This window comes from Aulonocara sp. 'chitande type north' Nkhata Bay, linkage group LG15, assembly GCF_057382095.1.
Source record: "Aulonocara sp. 'chitande type north' Nkhata Bay isolate Kocher_YH1m ecotype deep benthic linkage group LG15, A_spYH_male_GT1.1, whole genome shotgun sequence".
NCBI lineage: Eukaryota > Metazoa > Chordata > Actinopteri > Cichliformes > Cichlidae > Aulonocara > Aulonocara sp. 'chitande type north' Nkhata Bay.
In genome coordinates, this window is record NC_141358.1 from 1,433,631 (window position 1) to 1,455,052 (window position 21,422).

The following is a 21,422-nucleotide window of genomic DNA, read 5'->3' on the forward strand; positions in this document are numbered from 1 at the left end:
TTAAATAGATAGCAGGAAGGCAACATCGAGGAAATAAATATATGAATAAATGTACACTTAGATCTCTTTATTGCCCTTATTGCTTTGTCCTATTCTAATTAGACCACTTGTGAACATAACAGTTGAACTGAATTGTTCATTGTACGTGACTTTTAACAGGATACTTGCAGTGCTTAAATTTATTAACCTCCTTGTCAAAAAACAAGAAAAATATCTCAGAAATCTGTCAAGCACTTGTTTAAAATGACCTTATTTATTTTATTTTATTAAGAGTAAATGTGAAAATTCATGGATAACAGCAATAATTGTAGTTTGGCATTAAAAGCAGCATTTTGATTTAACAGCTTGCGCACACTGGTCGATTAACCATTACAGAAATATCAGGAATGACTTTGGTCACTGTGACACTTTAGAGCAGAGATGCTGACTCGTTTTACATCAAGGGCCACAGGTAACCCACAGTGATCTGAAGTGGGCTGGAGGAGTCAAACTAGCCTTTCTGTGACATTTAACCACATTTAATCCCAGAGATATGTGCATAGAACATAAAGAATTTCAACAGCACACGTCCGTTTTTCTACATGAAAGATGTGTAAAATCACTGAAAACGATCATATTTATATAACACAGTTTTTGTTCATTCACAGAAAATGTTCTTTCCCCCCCAAAGTGTCCACAGTACACAGCGAAAAACAGGAAGTTGTCTGCCATTTATTTGTTTATGCATTACTTAAATACTTTGGTGTAGCATGAATGGCCATGCAGGAATCTTAGTCAGCAGAAAACGTCATATAAAAGTTATAAATACACAGTTTAAAGTCCAAAAATCCATCCTCGCAGTCAAAGTCGTCCCTGCAGTCGGATTGGAGGCTTTGGCGGGCAGATTCTGGCCCCGGGCCCTATGTTTAGCACCACTGATTTCAAGTAAGTGTTGCATAAACCTTACATGGGCTGGTGTTCTAATAGATGTGTAAAGCACTGTACGCCGTGAGCAACCATCACTGCTGTTTTACATGATATTCATTCTTTCACGACAAAATGACACCGGATTGATGCGAGGACAAAAAGAGTCCGAGTGTCGACCAGGAAGGATTTCACATTTCTACGAACTTTCAAGACCCATGTCACACAAACTCTGATGTGATCAAGTCTGCTGAAGGACAGAAGCATTTAAAAGCATTTAAAACTAACTATAGACGCTTTACATGAACATAATTCACCTACCAAACACGTTTTTACGATATTAATGAGGACTGAGTGTCGTATCAGACTGATTAGATCCTGTTCATCACATACTTCTAAACTACCAGTGCAGGAAGTGACAATTTTGGAAAGAGAAATAATAACAATCCTTCCACGTTAAAGTGTTGTAATACAAATACACCTCAGTATATGCAGTGAACGCACCGAGACCGAAGGCGCTCGGTTTCACTGGGTTTGGCAAAAAGATTGCGAAGCGCTCAGAGCGACCTGTGACAGGATTATCTCAGCAGACGTCACATGATTTCTGCTTTCTCACCACACATCGTTTCATTTTCATGGTCGAGCTGCTCGCTGTCCTGAAGCATTTGGTGCTGTGTGTTTTTGAACTTTACTGATAAAATGTGCTTGTGAAGATTGAACATGCATCGATAAAATGGCAAACGGACGCGTTCAACGTGAAATGTCTCACATGATCCACATTTGAATGTAATATCCACGCGGACACACGAGACCCGTTTCCAGCAACCATCACGCCTGCTGGAAGTGAAGGTTGTGTGTACTCCTCCCTTTCACAGCCAAACTGGGCCAAGAGTGCAGAGCTGTGCAGAGTAACACTGATGATTGGCTCTCTGATGGGCTCGGTTAACTGTTCAATCCAACAAGGGTGATGAACATCTCCAAACAATCAACAATGAAAACTCAATCAAAGCACAGCAGTCTCAGTGCAGGCTGACAAACAGAAGCAAACACAGCAAGTGTGTTGGAAATATAGCAACAACACTTGTGCGAGGAATTGTGTCTAATAACAAAAGCACTCAGACGTAACTGCACTGCTTCAGAATCAGAATCTTTATTGACATCGTGCTTTCAAACAATGAAAATAGTTTGGAAAAATAGTGAAAAGAGGGCACTTTTAAGTGTTGTGTACAAGAATATAAGATAAGACTTTATTGATCCCACAACGGGGACATTTTTGCGTCACCTCAGCTCAGGTACAGATATCAGAAGGAAATACAAAAATACAAATAAGTACAATCAGTGAAAAAAGTAAGATAACACACTACATACAATGGTAGCATACACAGTATGTGATTATGGATATGGCTGGAAATATGGAAGACATAAACTATATAGCTTGATATAGCTATTGTACCACTACTATATGACATCAGAGTTGATTTCCCTTTAATCAGGTGACTGCGTCTTATATGGCACGTTGTTGTGCGCTTACTTCATCACATCTCGTGTCTTTCTTCTACAGTCAGGGGGCCCTGAACTATTTATTTTCTTAAGTATGGAAGTTTTATGTTCCCCTTTGTTGGGGTGTGTGGCCTCAAACACCTTCTCCTTCTCTCTCCGTCTCCCTTCCCCCAAACATTCAGCTGCTTAGGCCGTTATTGATTACTGGGTGCACTTTGAGCAGTGATAAGCACTAAAGGGATCATTTCCAAACAAGGAATGATCAGTTCAGACTCTGAACTACATGAAACCCCATGCACTGTTTCTATGCAAATAGGGAGCGAGAGCGTGCCACACAGACCCTTTTTGTGTCAGACATTTAAGGTGTGACTGTGAATGCAAAAGCGAGACACATTTGGTAGATTGCATAATGGTTTGTGGGGAATCTGACTGTCATATTTGATGCATGTGGCTGTGTGAGGTGGCTCACTGTCACAGCTAGCTGGACTCGACACAGTTGCACTGACGCAGGCTGGACTGTATCTCGTTTAAGTGCTGTGTTTGCGGTCGGTTACAGGGACAGCAGTCATTGTTACTCCCGCGTGAAGAAAAAGACGCCACCAGCACACAGCCCGCAGTTCCCATTCACAATATTGACAACACCCCCTCCCATCAACACCCCCTCCCATCAACACCCCCCCGCCTCTCCCATTCGCACAGCAGATGCTGTGACGGGCGCCATGATGATGATCTGGGATTTTGCCTGCAGCAGCGACCAGAGACGTTAGAACAGTGGTAGATAGGCCGCGAGCTATAGAGGACGTCTCGAGACACGGGAAACATGGCGGATTAACGAGCATGCGTGGAAGTTGGAAACTGTAAACGCGTTACCTAACATCACAGACTGATAACCTTTTTTTTGGACAGCGTCGAAACGTGTTCAGAGACACCGTGTTCAAATCAAACTGGTAAGACGAGACTGAAATATCCGCGAGATATCCACAACAGCAAACACGGTGGTAGAAGTATAACGTCCAAAGAAAAAAACAACAACCTAACTAAAAACGTGATAATTAATAATTTTACTTTTTACTTAAAGTAATTTAATAAAATTTCAAAAATAATTCCCCAAATAACAGCCCAGAAACATTAGTCCGGATGATTGGTCGCATACTGGAGAGACTTACTTCTAGAAGGATCTTCTATGGTTAAAAAAGAAGGTACGTATTTATCAATAACTCATAATTACGTTTCTGACGAGAGCTATTTGTAAGCCATTCATAATTTCCAGCAGAGCCACTTTTCCCACAATGCAGCGCGGTGCTGCAGCGCACCAGAGCAGTGTATAGTGGGTTATCTTTTCAGTTTAAAGCCTCTGGCATCGAGCCGCTGGTAGCTGACTGGGGAAAGACGGCAAAGCAGCGAACGACCGGCGGTGCAAAGGGAAGGACGGGGGGGAATTTAGGCAGTGTCCCGTATTTGGAATAAGCGAGGCTAGAGAATACAGCTTCCCCCTGACGTGAAACGAGCTTTTCTGCAACCTTCATAAGAGAAAAAAAGGAGCCGCATTTTTCTCCTTTGACGGCTAACTTACAGGCTGGTTGGAACTCTTGGCTAACCATCGCGTTTGAACTGTGAAGAAACTAAAGAGACGTTGACGAAGATTGGGATTTAAAGAACATATCTCCCAGCAGTGAGTTGTGAAAACAAGGGGATATTTTGCAGTTAGATAAAAAAAAAAAATATATATATATATATATATACACATTGTCAGAGACAGACGGCATTTGGTTGAGACGTGTTAACGCTGCGTGTTACATGTCAACTCCCGGGAAAAGGGGGAAGTTGTGGCATCAAGGAACGGAGAAAAGTAGCGTTAACGTTAGCTCCCTGGTTAGCTGAACAGCTAACCTAGCAGGCTGCTAAGCTGCTGTCGCCCTTCCATTCCTGGAGCAGAGGAGGGGCGCTGGGGCTTTGTAGCATTGCAGATCTGGTTTGCATTTTTTGGATTGCTGCAAGAATGGAGAATCCCAAATATCTGTCTCAACTCAGGGAGAGGTTCTGAACGGCTTCGACTAGGTTATTTTAAATATATATATATATATTCTCTTAACGCCAGAGGAGAGCAGAAAACTGCCTGCTAACGCTGCGATTCCAACAAAATCAGCCGGCCCGGAGCAGCCAGGGTCTGTTACAGGCTTACTTCTTTTCTTATGCACCCTTTGAGGGGTTGGGGGGATAGGTATTAAAAAATGGGGAAGTGCTGCACGTCTCACCCAGCTTCAAGATACTGGCTCTCGAGAGGAAGGTCATGATTAGGCGCATTTTATCGCTTATTTAGCACCGGCTTGGCCTCAACGCGCAAAAGTTTGATTATTTTTCGAGACGTGCAGTGGCGAGAACTTTTCAAGGCCCCCCTCTGCGCTGACTTCCAGGCCGAGGAGGTGTTTGCTCGTCCAACCCCATCCATCACCATTGCTTCAAAAGGCCAACAGTAAGGAATAGAACATGTCGGGAGAGGTGCGTTTGAAGAAGCTGGAGAAGCTGATCCTGGACGGGCCGGCTCAGTCTAATGGCCAGTGCCTGAGTGTGGAGACGCTGCTGGATATCCTGGTGTGCCTCTATGATGAGTGCAACAACTCCCCCCTCAGAAGGGAGAAAAACGTCCTGGAGTTTTTGGAATGGGGTATGTATTCTTCTTATTTACTCCATTTTCCCTTTCTTTCTTTGGTAAGATGATCAAGCTAATAATACTGTTGGCGCAGTGGCCCTCCCTTTCTCCCATCACATTCCTTTTATAGAAGCAGCAGGGCTCACTTTGGCCTCCTCTTAACACACTGGCTCGCACTAAAAACTAAAGAGAGAAGGGGCCAAGCAAGGCCACTCTACTCTCCTGTAGTTAAATGTTTTATGTGTTTTGGAAAAAAACAAAAGCATGTTGGAGGGTTAGACATTAAAACAGAAGGTGCCAGTTTATTACCAAAAACAGAGATGCTGTAAAATACCAAGCTGACAATGATAAAAGAGGATGTATCGGCTGGTGAGCAGGCCTGTTCGGATTTGAAATGCTTCCGGGACGGGTCCAATAAAGATGTTCTCTCCCCTGCAGGCCGCCATGTATTCCAGTGGGAATGCACTTAATGTGAAGTAGATGGCTTTCCTGTCATCACGGCTACTTTGCATGTCAGTTTGCTTGGGTTTGTATGCACGTGAAGGGTAGAGTTGTCCCATCAGACAGAAATCACTTGCACACGCCCATGCATTGATTAGTTTCTACAGAGGGGGGGGTTCTGCCTTTTTCTGGCTGTTTTGTAACTTTAAGACTCCCTAAGGTTAGAGAAAGGGAGAACAGCAGGAAGACCACACACACCAACAAGAGAAGGTGTGTGTGTGTGACATTGGGGTTTGGTTTGTGCATGAAGCAGGAATGTGAGCGACTCACCTTTTTTTGTTATGTAGGGCAGAGGCCCAGCTAGCTGCCGGAGCATGCCTGGCTGCCTGGACTGCGCTGTCTTTTACAGCCCTGAGAGAAGGGTGGCAGTGCAGGAGCAAATCATTGACCTCACAGCAGAAATGTGGATTAAAACAAAAGGCAATGAGGCGACATATTAGAAGGAAAGCGCTTGTGTGTCATATCTGCAGGAATCTTTTTGTCTATGTTTCTAAAAATACAAAAAACCCCTCTACAGACAGACTAGCCGTTTGGCCCGTCAGTGAGTGACTGTGTCACAGACAGACAGGATGGCAGTTAAACACGTGTTAAATCTTTTGCCTGTGGCTGCTAAGTTCATCTACCCCACCAGCCACCATCTGGCCAACCTATTCTGTGCTAAAAACGCAGTTGTGCAGGCTGGAAGTGGCTGGATTTGGCCATTGTTCATGTTTTTTGGGGGAGTCTGCATGAGGATGACGAGGTACTTTTGTGCCTCTGCTGAAACATGTTTCCTTTAGGACAATCAGTTGTTGCCCCCCTTTGCTAGTTCTCAGCTGATGTGCTGCATCAAGTTGGCTTTGCAACAATGCCAGTGAGCCCAAGCCTTTAAGGAGAGGCGCCTGAGTGCCAAGTGGTGACCTCATCGTGACATTTCCCTGTGTTGTCACTAGAAACTGAGCTCTAGCAGACACAACATGCAGATTCAAGCTGTCATAATTGCCTGGAGGTCCCGTGTTGCTGCTTGTTATTTACCACTCCAAAGGCACTGATATTGAATCCTCCAAATTTATGCATTTTAATAATGTAAGTTGAAATGGCTGCTCAAACAAAGCTACGGTGTCCTTTCCAGAATAGAAATGTGCCTTAATTGTAAAGTTCTAATTAAAAAGGGCCTTTCAACAAAATCCATTCAAAGGTAGCTCTTAAGATTGTTCTCATCCTCTGCCGCACACGTACAGTTACCACGGTGGACCCGGCAGTTGTTCTACTCTGGGCTCTGAAGGATGTCACTCAGAGAAGATATGACCTTACATGGTTCTGTCATGCAGCGCTGTCGTTGGCAGAGAATATCTACCCACGTGCAGTTCCATCCTTCTGTTTGCAAGTGGCATCCAATCAGCTAAAGCAGCGGACCCGGGCCTCGTACCGGTACCGGTCCGTGAGTCGTTTGGTACCGGGCCGCGAGAGTTGAGGCTCAGGTGTGAAATGTGTGGTTTTCAGGGTTTTTATCGTTTTCAGCGTTATTTTGTTATCGTTTTTATCGTTTACTCTGTTTTCCTGGGTCTTTTCACGTGTGTTATGAATAAATCTTGTTTTTTTCGGTACCGGTACTAGCTTTATTTTGTTGTATTTATGCGCGACACCTTAAAGGCCGGTCCGTGAAAATATTGTCGGGCATAAAAAGGTTGGAGACCGCTGGACTAAAGGGATGGAAAAAGCAGATAAAATGGCTGGTTTCAGACACTGGTCGGTTGTGCACCAGGCTAAGTATATAAATAAGAATTATTTGGACTTGTGAACAATCTTCTGGCACAATTCTTGCTGGATTGCTTAATTTAAACAAGTTGATTTCCTAGCATGGACTTGGCTTTTAAGCGTAGTCTTCAAATTTTCAGTTTGCGTGAGACCGAGGGCTTGGCAAGGCCAGTCCAGAAGCTTAATGGTAGCGTGCGCTGACCATTTCAAAACTCGTTTTGCTGTTTATTTGGAATCGCCGTCCTGTTGGGACACCCAGCTTTGTCCAGATTTCAGTGTCTAGCAGTTGAGTTGAAGTTGAAAAATTTGGATTCCATCCACTTTATGCAGTGTAGCAGAATAAGGCTATTACCATAGTGCAAGGGAGAGCGGCCTCACACGTGGTTGTCCAAGCATCTCTCTCGTCTATAAAACGTTTTCTTTTTTTCCAGAAGACATCTGAGCTGAAAATTTCAGTTGAGCTTGAAGGTGTTGAGTTTGGAGCCGAGGCGTCTTTCTTGGTTGGCGCCCTGTCAGTCCACGCTGATGTGAAACTTGCTTCACTGTGGACGGTTTCCAGTTCGTGGCCCGGGTGAGCCTCGGTGGTTCCCAGGCTCTTATATTTGAGCCTGCGTGGATCAGATGAGATCCGACACTATTCGCGGTATGATGACTTGTATGTAAACGACTGACGAGCACTGTAAATATGCCAGTGTGTGACTGCAGAAGACATTGTGGACTTTGGTCAAACCAGTTTGCCCCAGTGGTAAACGGCTAGGGAAATCCTGTCCAGACAGATGTCCAGGATGTGTCCCTTATCTGCCTGTCGTGCTCATCTGCAGCTCTGATATATAAACAATTAAACATGTAGCGCGATACTCAGGGATTCTTTTCCTGCATAGAATAACTAACATTTCCCCAATCATGTGCTGTCCAGAGCCGAAGGCGTCGAGCGCTGTAACAAAATAATTTCTGTAACTATTTTTGTGAATTTGGGGTTAAAATGTTAGTTTGGACATTTTGTGTCTGAGATGATCAGAAGTAACAGATTTGCAGCACTGACAGGTTCAGCTTATTTGCAGTGTTACTGCCCAAAGGCTTTTCTGAACCAGAAGAAACACCCTGCTGCTGGACGCACTAGGACAGCAAATAATCACGTTTCTTACATTTGTGTCATATTTCATATGTACTTCACAGCTGCTGCTGGTTAATTTCACTCAACATTTCAGCAGCTCAGGTTTCAGTGTTTCCCACAATAAGACTTGGTCTGGTCAGCGCGTTGGTGGTTTTTGTGTCAATTATGATTTCCTCACAGCCCGTAACCGTTCAAACTGGGGCTTGAAGCATGCCAGACTAGCTGAACTGGAGGTGTTTTATCCGAGTGGTGGTACGGGAATAATAACAGTCGGCTAGATCATTGCTGCATCTACATGATTTGCCATATTTGAACTGTGTTGGTGTTGAATCAGCTCATCCTTATGAAATCCAAAGGGCTGCTGCGTGACCACATCAATGAATGACACCTTTCAGTCTTTAACTATATTTATATTTTTAAGAGTTATTCAGTGAAGAGCTCAGGGCCAAGAAGAAACCATTATAAACTGCCTCCCAGATGGTCTTTTATTATGGACAAGATGGACCAGTGAAAGTGATTCAGTTCAGCTTTTGTAGTTAAAAACAGCGGCGTAACAGTGAGCCAGTCCAGACAATAGTTCTTCCCTCTCGGTGGAAGGAATCTGCGTGTAAGGTTTTAGCCCTGTGATAACGCGCGTCCACGGCAGCAGACCACACCTCTGTGGCATAGCTGCACACAAAAAGTATAGTAGCACTGAGGTCAAGTCTCGTCTTGTCCTCAAAAGTTTTGTGAGCGCCACCACTCCCATGTTTTTCTTCTTCTTGGCAGAAAACCCAGCCACAGGGTCAAAGGAAAAAAGCACACCTGCTGCACATGTAGTGCGGTTCTCAGGATTTGGACACTTATTAGCTAAATGCTAACCAGAGTAGTGACACAGTGCTGTTATAGCTCCTTATTTGTACTTCAGCAGAGGAGCCAAAGTGCACGTGACCAACAGGAGTCTCTATAGGAAACAGACTGGAACAGAAAGATGGTGTTAACACGTACTCAAAACACGGTTTAATCCTACATGCAGAAAAATGGTTCAAGATGGGCCCAGTGAAACCTAAGACCCCCTCAGCCTGTGAGCACTCGGCCTTTGTGCGGCACACAGAGGCTGCACCTTCGCAGCTGCCCTTTGTAGCCACGCTGCAGCGCCTGCGCACCTTTTTGCTAATGCAGCACAGCCGTGACAAAGGTGCAGCAGTGTTCCCCTTTCTTCCCAACGATGTTTATGAAGCGAAGAAGAGGACAAACACGTGGAATGGGTTTGCTTTTTGTCTGGCTGGGTGACCTCATTCCAACTGAAATGGAGACCCCAACATGACCTGCAGCCACCGGGAACACGGGAAAGCACGCTGCATATTGCAGCATTTCCTGGGTCTAGCAGCTCAGGCCTGCGCGTGTGTTTATTCACTTGAAGCTGAAACTCGGTCTGAGCCAGCAACTCTTCACCCACACTTATTTTAAATTAATTACGCTGAAATATTTCTGATTAAGCTGATTAAGAGTTAACTTGAAGAAAACGCTCCTCCTCTTCTTTCTCAGCAGCTGAGCTACACCTACGGTCTTTTTCATGGAGCAAGCAGGAGATGAATAACGGATCAGTTTAGTTTCACATTGATCCGTGGCTTACGTAGGCAGGCGCCAACCCACCCATGATGGTGATCTTTCCAATCTCACCGCGCGCTCGATCTTTTTCTCCCATCGTCGCCTCATTTGTGTTTAGCACCAGTCTCACTCCCCGGTTTGGCTGGCAGCTGAATGAGAGTGGGCGGCATTGCCAGGCCACAGTTGGCAAACACTGTGGAGGCTTCCTGACCTTTTCTCAGTCCAGACTCGATGTTAGCCTGCAGTGGCCAGCTGTTCAGCTGCAGCTGATGTGTGCTCCACCCTGCAAGGCTTTGGCAGCGTGTAACACACACTGCTCGCAGTGGAGGCGTACACACACACACACACACACACACACACACACACACACACACACACACACACACACACACACTCTTATTATTGTGGGTTTTTTTTGCCTAACTAGGCTATCTCATAGTGCACAGACCTGAGTTCTTCCCTGTTTTTCCGCTGTTAAAGAAAGAGCCGCCACTTAAATCACGCTGCTTCCAAAGAAGAATTTTTGGATCACATAGTTTAAAGTTGTGTCCACCACACCAAAAACAACCATGTTCACAACACTTTCTAAGCCTCTGCGTTTATACACTCGGTCCCTTCCACCGCTGCAGGTTGGGACCAAACATGCTCAGACTGCAACCTCTGCATTAAAGATCAGCGTCGAGTTGGAGTCGCGCATAAAGGCCAACTCATCCTGGGGTTTTTCCCCTCAGTCAGGAGTGACCATATATAGATAAGAGGAGGGAGTGCTGAGTTATCAGCTTATTACTAAGGTATAAACAAGGCCAGGATTTGTTCTGCCCTACATTTTGTTAACTGAGGCTTCATTTACTTGAGTCACAGTTTGTTTATTAAATGATAAGTAACAGTACAGTCCTCACGCCCCCTCACAGACCCGTGCAGAGCTGGTAGAAGTACTTTGGAAAGTAATCACTGTCCATTAGGATGAACTTGGTTGGCAAAGCTAGTTCGGTGACTTGGATTAGCAGCATTCAAAATGAGAGACCACAGTGATGCAATAAAGAGAATCATCCTCTGTACAGTTTTCATGAAGCAGGAAATTAGCTTTTGAGACTGAAACTAGTTTGTGTGCAAAATGGGTATTTGGGCTAAGAGGTGTCGTTTTAACACGGGAAACTACGGTTGTGGAGACTGCCTCTGGTGGCCAATTGAGGGATTGCAGTTTTCAGCACTTCATTTTTAGGCCTGGAGGTTTCTACAGAGCAACATAAACTAAGCTATTGCAAGCTGCTGTTCCAGCTGTGCTGCAGTAGCTGGCCTTATTCACGCACAGGAAATGTACGTTTTTATTTTACTTTACGATCCATCACCTGCGTGGTGGATCGTAAAGACAGAGCAGTGATTTATTGTGTGCAGACGATCTGGGTTTGGGTCTTTGACATTATGAAGAATCAATAAACGAAGTAACAGAAAAGGTTGCTGAAGAAGAATTTGAGATAAATTGTAATTGGGTGAGAAAATATTTGACCCTCAAACAGGAGTGATGTGGAGAAAATGCATTTTATAACTCAAGTTCCCTAATCTGTATCAAATGTCAGTGTTTGTGTCAGATATTAAAATCGTGTTTGGCCTCGATCAGCAGCTGTTCTGCCGTTTCCTGTCTGGCTGCCCGGTGGCTTTGGCGGGCACAGTGAACAGGAAGGAACCACAACCGCTCGGTGAGGTGCTCCGGACCCAGCGGGTACATGATGTCATACGAGGAAGCGGGGACATCTGTATCGCATTGTGTCATTGTGTGCTCTGTGGCTCGTTTTGGTGTTTTGGACGCAGCAAGGTCACGCTGTTTATTTCCTTTCTGCTGAATTCCTTTTTCACAGCGACATGCCTGTTTGCTCGCTCTCATCAGCTCTTAGCGTTTCTGTCACTTTTTCACGTGATCACAAATGCCAGCACGTGTCTGGAAAGGACAGATGATGGAGAGGCCTGCCCTGTCCTGCTGTCTGCAGCTTAGTTTTTGGACCCAAAGGGGAAACCGCTTACCCTTTCTTAGACCACGTATCCTTGTTCTCCACGTTTAATTTACTCCTCGTCTGAATTAAATGTGGAGCAGTTCAAAAACAGAATTCCCTTGCGCCTGAAACATGGCAGCTTTGTATACGCAGCTAAATTTGCTCTGCTGCTGAAAGTTACATTTTCAGATCATTCTTGGGTAACTCGAAAGCACCTCCTCCAACCAGTTAGCTTAACGTCAGCCGGGTCTGTTGTATGCACAGGAGGTCCAAGATTCCTGTTCTGTCTACTGAATATTGTTCCTGACTTTGGTTAGATTAAGCAAAGCTAACAAAATGTTAAATCGTCATCATGTCATAGTGATGTCATTTCTGCCATTTTTGGCGAGTGGAAGTTCTACATTTTACAGAGCCCCTCTGATGACATGGTCCAAAAAAATAAATAAATTGCAGCTACAAAATACTATTTCGTGCCCTCGAAATACTTATTTGTGGCCACGAAATGCTAGTTTGAGGGCACGAATTGGGTATAACGTGGCAACGAAATAGATAACGTGCACACATCATATTGATACAATTCCTGGACTGCTGTGTAGAGACATAAGCATGAGAGTAGGCTAAACCTACACACCGTGGACAGAGACGGTATGATTGGGTTTTATTTTAGGCTGGGGATGAGCTACAAATGCATTTTGAAAAATCTGCAATGCAAGGAACCATTATTACGGAGAGGCATTTAAACAGGATACTGCGAGCCCAGCTTACAGACGTAAGCACGACCTGGACGCCGGGATAGATTTTATTGTCAACCAACTGCAAGGGCCTGGGAAGGACCACGGTTATTGGTCAAGTGTTTCGTGCCCACAAATTAGCATTTCGTGCCCTCGAAATAGTATTTTGGACCATGTCATCAGAGGAGCTCCGTAACATTTACATTTCATTGCTAACTGATGTCTTGCTTTAACTTTATCCGTTTCATTAATGGGGAGATTCACCTTACCTGTGATAGCAAAGCTGGCTTTTGTTTTCATTTGGAGTCCACTCTGGGGGAATTCACCAGGGTAACACATGTGAAATTGTACATTTTCAGCATATTCACAGTTGGCCTTTGAAACACTTGGTTAATCTGTTGGGAGCGTTGTAGGCAGAGAAATGCCTGTTGGTAGTTGTGTCATCAGAGAGTGGCAGGGGAAGGCTTCCCAGAGGACGGGCATGGAGCTTATCAGCCCGCCTCTCAGGATCCCCGGGGTCTGACTGCACATGCTCCCCCCCTGCCCTTCTCTCTCCTTTTTCCACTTTTCTCCACCTTCATTTCTCCTCATTTTCACATCTTTTCCTTTCTTCTGTTCCTCCCCTCACAGTGGCTGCTAGTTGGCTTTGGCTGACCTCCCCATTCAGCTGTCTGTCCATCACTGCAGCCAGTGTTTGCAGACTAAATGAAAATGAAGCTGTTCGGCTTTTGGCTCATCATGTTTCTTTTCCTGCTGGACCTGGAGTGCAGCCTTTCTTGCATTAGCACAAAATAAGTCATCATTTCCATCTTTTTAGGAATCGCGTCTTATACTTGGTACATAGTGCTCAGATAACCTCGTTCAGGGCTTTTACTTAAGTAATTGCTGCCAGTTTGAAGCTGAGAGGAGTTTGTTGAGACTTCAGTGTGACTCGATGCTTTATTGTTATTCTGTGCATGCTGAGGGGAACAAGTTGGTCTCCTCCTGTAATGACTCTTAATCTCAGAGGAGCAATTAGTCAGCAACAGCGAGACTTACCGAGCGGACAGCAGTCACACTCATCAACGCCACACACTGACCAACAGTGTGTTCCCCTTTTTCTTTGTTTTTTTTTATTGAAATGTCGTCAAAGGATGAATTTGGGGAAAACTGCTCGCCCCCTTTCAGCCCATTCAGCTGAGACGGTCCCATCGCCAGCTGGCGAAGGCGCTCGCTTGCATAGTTTTGTCTTTTCCCATACTCACTCACTGAACTGGAATTGTGTCACCGGCCTTACTGAGGAAACAAAACCATTTTGCAGTGATATTGGAAAAAAGGTCTTAGAGAGGCGCATTTCAAAGACTAGTTCATTAAAACCACACGGAGTGTTTATGTGAAGGATTTTGAAAGTCTCTTCATGTCTTACATTAACTGTGGATGTTGTTCAGTGCACTCGAACGACACTGCTGTTCTTCTGTGCTGTGATAGACCTTTGATGTGAAACCTTCTGGAGAAAACGTCACCTTTAACCACCATAAAGTCGATGCACAATAGCCACAGTTTGGCCTCAATGCATTTTCTGCTCAGTCCAGCTCAAACTGTACACTGTGTTGTATGATTTATGTAATATTTAAGGAAGGTGTTGGTGTTCTTCTGTATACGTATTCAGCATGGTCGGATTCTCAAAGAGGGAAAAGTTCAACTCTGAGGTGCAAGTAGCCTAAAATCATCGTTCTTCGTTGTTGTTCTTTTAAACCCACATGTTCCTGTCAGCTGGCTGATGTGCCAGCAGCTTGACCCTCCACTGCCTCAGACCTCAGGTCAAAATCAGAATCAGAATACTTTATTCATCCCGAGGGAAATTAGGGGTTACAGCAGGCAGCACGCTAATGGCGCATGCGCACTCACAAAGGAACCTTCTGACCAACTTTACACAAACATCACATTGGGGAGACATGTCAGAAAGGTCGGCTGATAGGAAAAACAACGAAAATACATAACATGAGGTAAGAGGAGGAGAAAAAAAACTCCACTCAGACTGAGCTCCTGGTGGGAGAACAGTTTGATAACAGAAAAAACACCTCAGCACAAAAGCACATGACTATCAATACACCATAGAAACACCTCTTAGTTTAACCTCAGCTGCCTTGTCACTGCTTACTAGTTCACAAACATGGGAGAAAATTGCAGCGTATGATCTTCCCTGGACCTTTGTTTTTTCCTCCTCGTACAGAATCTTTCTCTGACATCCAGACGAGGAGCCAGACGATTTGGCCTAAAATCTCATCCTGGTACAGGCAGATGCCAAGAGCCTCTGCTTGTCCAGGCTTGAACTAGCTGCCAGCAGGGAAACGATTCTTTCTTCTTAAGAGTTTATTTGACATTGGCTCTGCTAATGGGAACGTGTTCCTAATTTATATTTCCTATTATCTCGTAGTTTGGATGTAACGTAACATCGGCATTTGTCGCGTCCCAGTAAGAATTCATTCCAACCAGATGGGCATCCAAACTCAGGCATGTGATATGTTTTTTTTTCTTCAGTTATTGGGATGTTATTTACTGGTTTTTGCACCAGCTGTGGCAGGAGGAACAATTAGGCAATCAGTGCCATGACGAGAGTCCCGCCACTGCACGTCACAAGTTGTGTTTCGGTGACGCTGCGGACTAGTTTTCAGTCGTCCCTGAGGTATTGCTAGTGTAGTTTTTATTTTGCTCTGCTGCTGTGTTACAACCCGGCGTGGCTCTTGATATGGCCACCAGTCGATGTCGTGGAACCCCCCGCTTCGTGGATAATGTGGAGGCTGTCTCTGACTTGTGATGTAAACACTGTCAGGGGTTAGCTTGATCATTTTAAATATCGTCAAGCCCCAATTTTTACTATTGTTGTCAGTACCTTTGACTTTGATGCATCGTTTGCAGCATTATTTAATTTTACGTGTGTGAATGTGAGTGTGTGTGAATGGATGGACGACTGAATGTAGTGTAAAGTGCTTTGGGGTCCTTGGGGTCTAAGTAAAGCGCTACACAAATACAGGCTATTTACCTTTTATGTAATGGTACTACAGCATTAGTAGCTGAAAATGTAATTTTGATGCAATAATTGGAGTTTAAAAAGCTTTTCGTTGGTTATTTCATGAAAAACCAAATGAAATCAGTTGATGGTTCGAGTGCAGCACCTTTGACTAACGTGGCTGCTGCAGGACTCTGTTGTCCCCCGGCTGCTTTGAGCAGAGGGCTCAGCTCTGTGTAAAAAGCGCTGACTCAGGCCCCAGCCCCTCACGGCCGGGCTGCCTGTGGAATTTGGAGCTGAGGTGCAACGTTGGGGAGAGCGGCAGCTGTTTCGATGAAGCCAGGTCTGGCTTTTTGTCCACCAGCACCACTCGCACATTCGCTCTGCTCCCCTCTCTCTGTCAGCTCTCACTTTCTTTCACTGCTTTATTCAGTCCAGTGCTCCACACTTTTACAGCACAATATTCCCTTTGCCTCAGTATCCTCTCCTCTTTTCCTCACCTCCTGTTTCTCGCCCTGTTTGCTCTTTCCTCCCCCCCAGACTGCTGCATCCCAGCTTTGCCTGGTGACAGAGACTGCTGGCTTTGCTTGTGTCTGTGCAGGGCAGCAGTGCTACGCGCTGTGCATATTTGTTCATACTCCTCTCTTTCTCAGGATATGTTTGCACACTTTACCTTAACATGAAGTGCATAAAGCACCACATGTGTAGAAGCTGACAATGTAGACAACCTTCAGCATCTTGACAGGACGGAGCCGAGCTGCATCCCTGCTAAAGCACACACTTTGATCCTTTATTGCATGCTGTCATATTTGTAAAAGGGGACTTCATGCCAAAGAGAGAGGATTGGTATTTGCCCTCTGAATTTGCTCAGACTAAATAAGGACTGAACACACCAGGGGCCAAATTAGCAAGAGTGTTAGAACAGTGCTGCAGCCGCTTACAGCCAGGCTATGAAATCCCACAGTTGCTGAGAAATGTAGCGACATTTTTATCCACTCCTTGCTGTTTTCAAAGTAACTGATTTTAATAGGGATTTTTTCTATTAGGTACTATTACAGTGGTGGATGCTTATAATAAATATGACCACATTTTCAGATAATGAAGTTGGTGTACGTGCAGGTAATTACTGCGATCCTTAGGCGCGTTTCAAAGGTTTGTTTGTTTTTTAATTCTTTGTTCTGTATGATGTTACTAAGACATCAAATGTTCTGGTTAGGAGGGGCAGCCAATCAGAACAAAGCTGGATTAAAATAACTTTGATGAACTGAGGGTAGAGCAGGGCTCCACCCACTGATTTTCACTTAAACAGGCAGCTGTTTTTTATGTGCATTAAAGTTATATAAACATTTAACAGTGCATATGCAAATTCCTTGCTGAAAGTTTAACCAAAAGGCATTTCCAGTAGAAATGTGCTGACATATCCTGAGCATAACCATGTATAATATTCACTGAAGTTAAAAAGAGGTGCTTTGCAACATTAAACTGCAGTGTGCCAAATAAAAAAGTCAAATATGTATTTTTCGGACCATAAGGTGCACGGGATTATAAGACACATTAAGCGAAACAAAGCAGTCAGATAAATCAAACTTTATTAAACTCATTCTTCTTGCTTCCTCCACTTCTGTACCATTGATTCATTAATGTTGAATTCTCTATCAGCTGCTCTATTCCCATGTTGTTGCAGTATATTAATGACTAACCTTGTATTGTGGATGGATTAGGGCTGCTCGATTATGGCAAAAATGATAATCACGATTATTTTCACTGAAATTGAGATCACGATTATTTGACGATATTTATTTAACCCTTTAAGACCTACTATAGAACCAAGTCCACCAGAGCTTATATTATTATTATTTTTTTTTTTTACATGCTGTAGTGCCATTTGTGGGAGCATTTCAAGTTGCTATACATCAATACAACTGTTATAGCCCATATTTTAATAATATGTATGCATTAAGTCCATAGTAATTACATAAATTGCAAAAAAGTGCAATAAACTACAAAAAAAATTGAAAATCGCTTTTGTTTTGTTTACATATATTTCTACTTGGAGAAGTTTAAGAGGTTTATCCCTCAAAACTTTAAATACAATAAAGTTTCAAAAAATAGTTTACAACAGGAAACTTATTTTGAGTGTCTTCATAGTTTTATTTTGGAGATAAAGCAATTTTTATATACTGCAGGAAAAACAAAAAACAATCCTATGATGCAAATTTGCAAAGAAAACAGCAGGTGCCTCATTTCACTGTGGGAAGTGTTACGAACAGCTGATGGATCGGCAAAGCGTGTTTCTGGAATATTATGTTTTTGTTCCTGCAAGCGCTTTTTATGCAATTTTTGCAAAGCTTTATGTGGAAGGAAACTGTGACCGAGGACAAGCTGATGGCATCAGATGTAAGTACAACTCCTCCGGTTTCATATGCAAAACAAATTATTGCGCTAGCTTACACGGTTCAGGTTCTACAGGGATTTAAAAATAGTTACGCAAAACGGAGCGTGCTGCTCTGACCGGCTTTAAAGGGTTAACAATGACTTTAAAAAATAATATAAAATAGTGTGCAACACCACTGAAGTTTTTTTTTTTTTTTTTTTTAACTCTTTTCAACCAACAGCAGTCACTCTCCTCTCCAAATAACTCCTGCTTAGCTTTCCGAGCTTCCCTCGGGTCCTCTTAATCAGCGGTCTCCAACCTTTTTTGCGCCACGGACGGTTTATGCCCGACAATATTTTCACGGACCGGCCTTTAAGGTGTCGCGGATAAATGAGGGAGGGGCTAATAATCGGCTCAGTCATTTTTAATGATCGTTGAAAGCCCAGATCGTAATCGTGATTAAAATTCGATTAATTGAGCAACCCTAGGATGGATTATCTCAGTTGTTCTCCTGACTGAAGTTTGGTCCGTTTACAGCATCCTGCCATGCGATTGCATTTGTTCCTGACCATCAGGAACCCTCACGCTAACTTTTATCTAGTGGGAAAGTGTTAGTGTTCGTCCTCCAGCTTCACTGTGTTTATGTTATGCTAACATAGCTGTGTCGCTAGCGATCACGTAGCACATCATTATATACCAGCTAGTCCAACTTCAGTAACCCTACAAACGTCACTGCTATTTAGTTTCCTGTCTTCATTCATGTTGGAAGTGATAGCAGAGCTGTACGCTTGAATGCTTCAGAAACCTCTGTCAGAACATGCAATATCATGCTTAGGAAACTAGCGAGCTAACTTCCTGCTAACTTCTAACTCTGTTAAGTGTAATAAATTCTGTTTTCATGGATGCCTGGATGTTAAACTTCATTGTTACACCTGGTAAAGCAGCAACGCTGATCATTTTATTAAAGGTTAAAGAATTTAGACAGTTTAACTCTCAGTGATGTCGCAGTGTTCGTTTGACTTTGGGACCTGAAGGGGCGGAGTTTAGGACCCAGATTACTCCCAGATTTAAGAGCACCTTATTCTGACAAACACGGTAATAACGACGGCCCGCTGGCATGCTCTACCAAAAATAGTGCTTTGTTGTGTATCTAACGGACAAAAGCCAAACCAGTTCCACATCACTGCAGCATTTTTACAAACCAGTTCTGGTTCATCTGTGTCACTCAACGATCCGCTTTCTCCCTTCTCATTCTCTGTCGCCGCCGTGATTTTTTGCCATGTGCGTATGAAAACAAAGGCACTGCGCATGCGCGTTTTACCCATATTCTATCGCAATATTTCATTTTCTTATCGTTGGCTAACATTGTACCGGTATTACCGTGAACGGTATGATATGGCCCAGCCCTACTGAGGGGTTGCACCAAGGTCCAGTATAAGATAAAGGATTCTTTTTAACTGCCAGGATACAAAACTACTCCAGTAGAGTCCAGGATTCGACTCTACTGGAGCTGGAAATGAGAGTTAAAGAAAATTATACAGACTTATAAAAGTATAGAGGCGCATAGCCAAACAGTGGAAATTAATAAGCATTATGTTGCACATATATGCATCATATCGCACATCAGCATCTTCTCTACTGTAGCCAAGGAATGCAGCTGGTGGATAACGGTCAAAAACAGTAATCGAGCTAATTGTGCTGTAGTTTGATCGGCATGATAACACACTGCACTCAGTGAGCTACAAGTAATGCTGAATTTCTCTTATTCACCCGCTCCTTGTCCCATACATTAATACTCCCACCCACACATGACTCAGTGGATTCACTGAACATCTCACTGTAGCTCGTTTGTCCGTGATGGTATGTGTTAAAGTTCCTCGATCGGCTTTCCCCCCCCCCGTTTCCAAACGATGGACGCTGTCAGTCGTGTGTGCTTAGTCAGACCACTCTGGGACACATAAGCATTCAGTCTTGCAATTTGTGGTATTTCGGCTCAATCTTCGTAACTGGATAATGAGAGGGGGGAATGTGACAAATTAGGCGACGATGATGAGAGCACGAGCAATGAGGACAAATTGAAATAGTTGAAATAGATTAGGGGAGCCCACAGAGCTGGCTCGTATCGGTTGTAGTTGTCGTTCTTTGTGCCTCCGTGCTGCTTGCTGACACTGATCAAGTGTTGACCTTGGCTCGTAGCGTGGTGGCGAATTTGACAGTGACCTGCCTATTTTTAGGCCTGTCTTTAATATCTACACTGCTTTATGCATTTATGTCTCTCGCACTCGTTGTTCTGACCTCCTGCCTTCGGAGACGCATGAGTCAAATAATGTCAGCAGCTCGTCAGCACAATTCTCCATCTTCCACCTGAATGGCGGTCATTCAGGCCGGTGGAGCTTGCGTGCAGCTGATTCGTTGTCTGGGCGAATTCTCGATGATAAAACAAAGCGTCTGTGCAATGCTGGGCAGTCTGGTTACCCAGTGTCTCATAAGCCTGTTTGTTCCACACACAGTGATTTGGTGGTTTTGTGGATAAGTGTGTGAGAATGGGTTTGTGACCTGTAATGCACACAACCGAGAGACTGACTGTAAATAGACGTCTTAAAATTGCCCCAAACATTAAAATGAATTCTTTGTGGTTTGACGAGCCCACAGCCCACCACGCCGTCCTGCGCCGTCCCTCTCCTGAGAAGCCTCTGGTGGAAATCCTGCGGTCGAACTGATTGTCATCTCAATTGTTTTCCACTGAGTCGTCTCTGTTGTTCACCTCTATATATAGACAGCTGCCTCACACCGTTTCCTCCCTCTGCTGAAGGTCAGCATACAGACAAAACAATTGGGCATCACCCCAAATCCATTTTTTTCTCCCCTCGTGCAGTTAAAACAAGACCAATTAGGTGCTTCACTCATTTTTCCTTCCTGTTCATTGATTGGACAGATTTTAAAGGCGACACATGTTTATTAGAAGGAAACGTCATGTATATCAAATATTTCTCAGCTTGGGCTTTTATTAGAAAGAGTGTGTAGCGTTTGTAGCAAGCAACTGTGAAATCCGTGAGGTTTTTCCCTCCTGATACTGTTGGACAGTTTAAATACTTTGTCCTCATCCCTACAGCAGTCATATCCTCTCCCCATCCAAACCGTTCTCACAAGCTCAGCAGTTCCTTGGGACAAAAGTTCGTTTGGACTCATTAGTACATTAGAGTCTCTGTAAAATCACAAAACTTTATTGTTGGCCATTTGGTTCAATTAAACTGACACTATTTTTACATTGTTTTTTCAACTCCATATTTTGAGTATGATTCTGGGACTTTCATCTTTTCAGGTTTAAAATAATCCTTATTTATT

General features: G+C 43.9%; 1 protein-coding gene across 9 annotated transcripts in view; it reads left to right on the forward strand.

The window, feature by feature from the left end:
• The first annotated feature begins 3,538 nt into the window (after window positions 1-3,538).
• cdc42bpab (CDC42 binding protein kinase alpha (DMPK-like) b) overlaps window positions 3,539-21,422 on the forward strand; it is a 73,445-nt gene continuing 55,561 nt past the window's right edge. For 6 of the 9 annotated variants that reach the window (XM_086263343.1, XM_086263350.1, XM_086263347.1 and 3 more), the window contains exon 1: window positions 3,771-5,068. In XM_086263343.1, the coding sequence (XP_086119469.1) occupies window positions 4,891-5,068 (178 nt within the window). In that variant the 5' untranslated portion in view covers window positions 3,771-4,890. Of the gene's footprint in view, window positions 3,603-3,770; window positions 5,069-21,422 lie in introns of those variants that run through there. The other 3 variants (XM_086263345.1, XM_086263344.1, XM_086263352.1) reach the window with 3 other exon arrangements.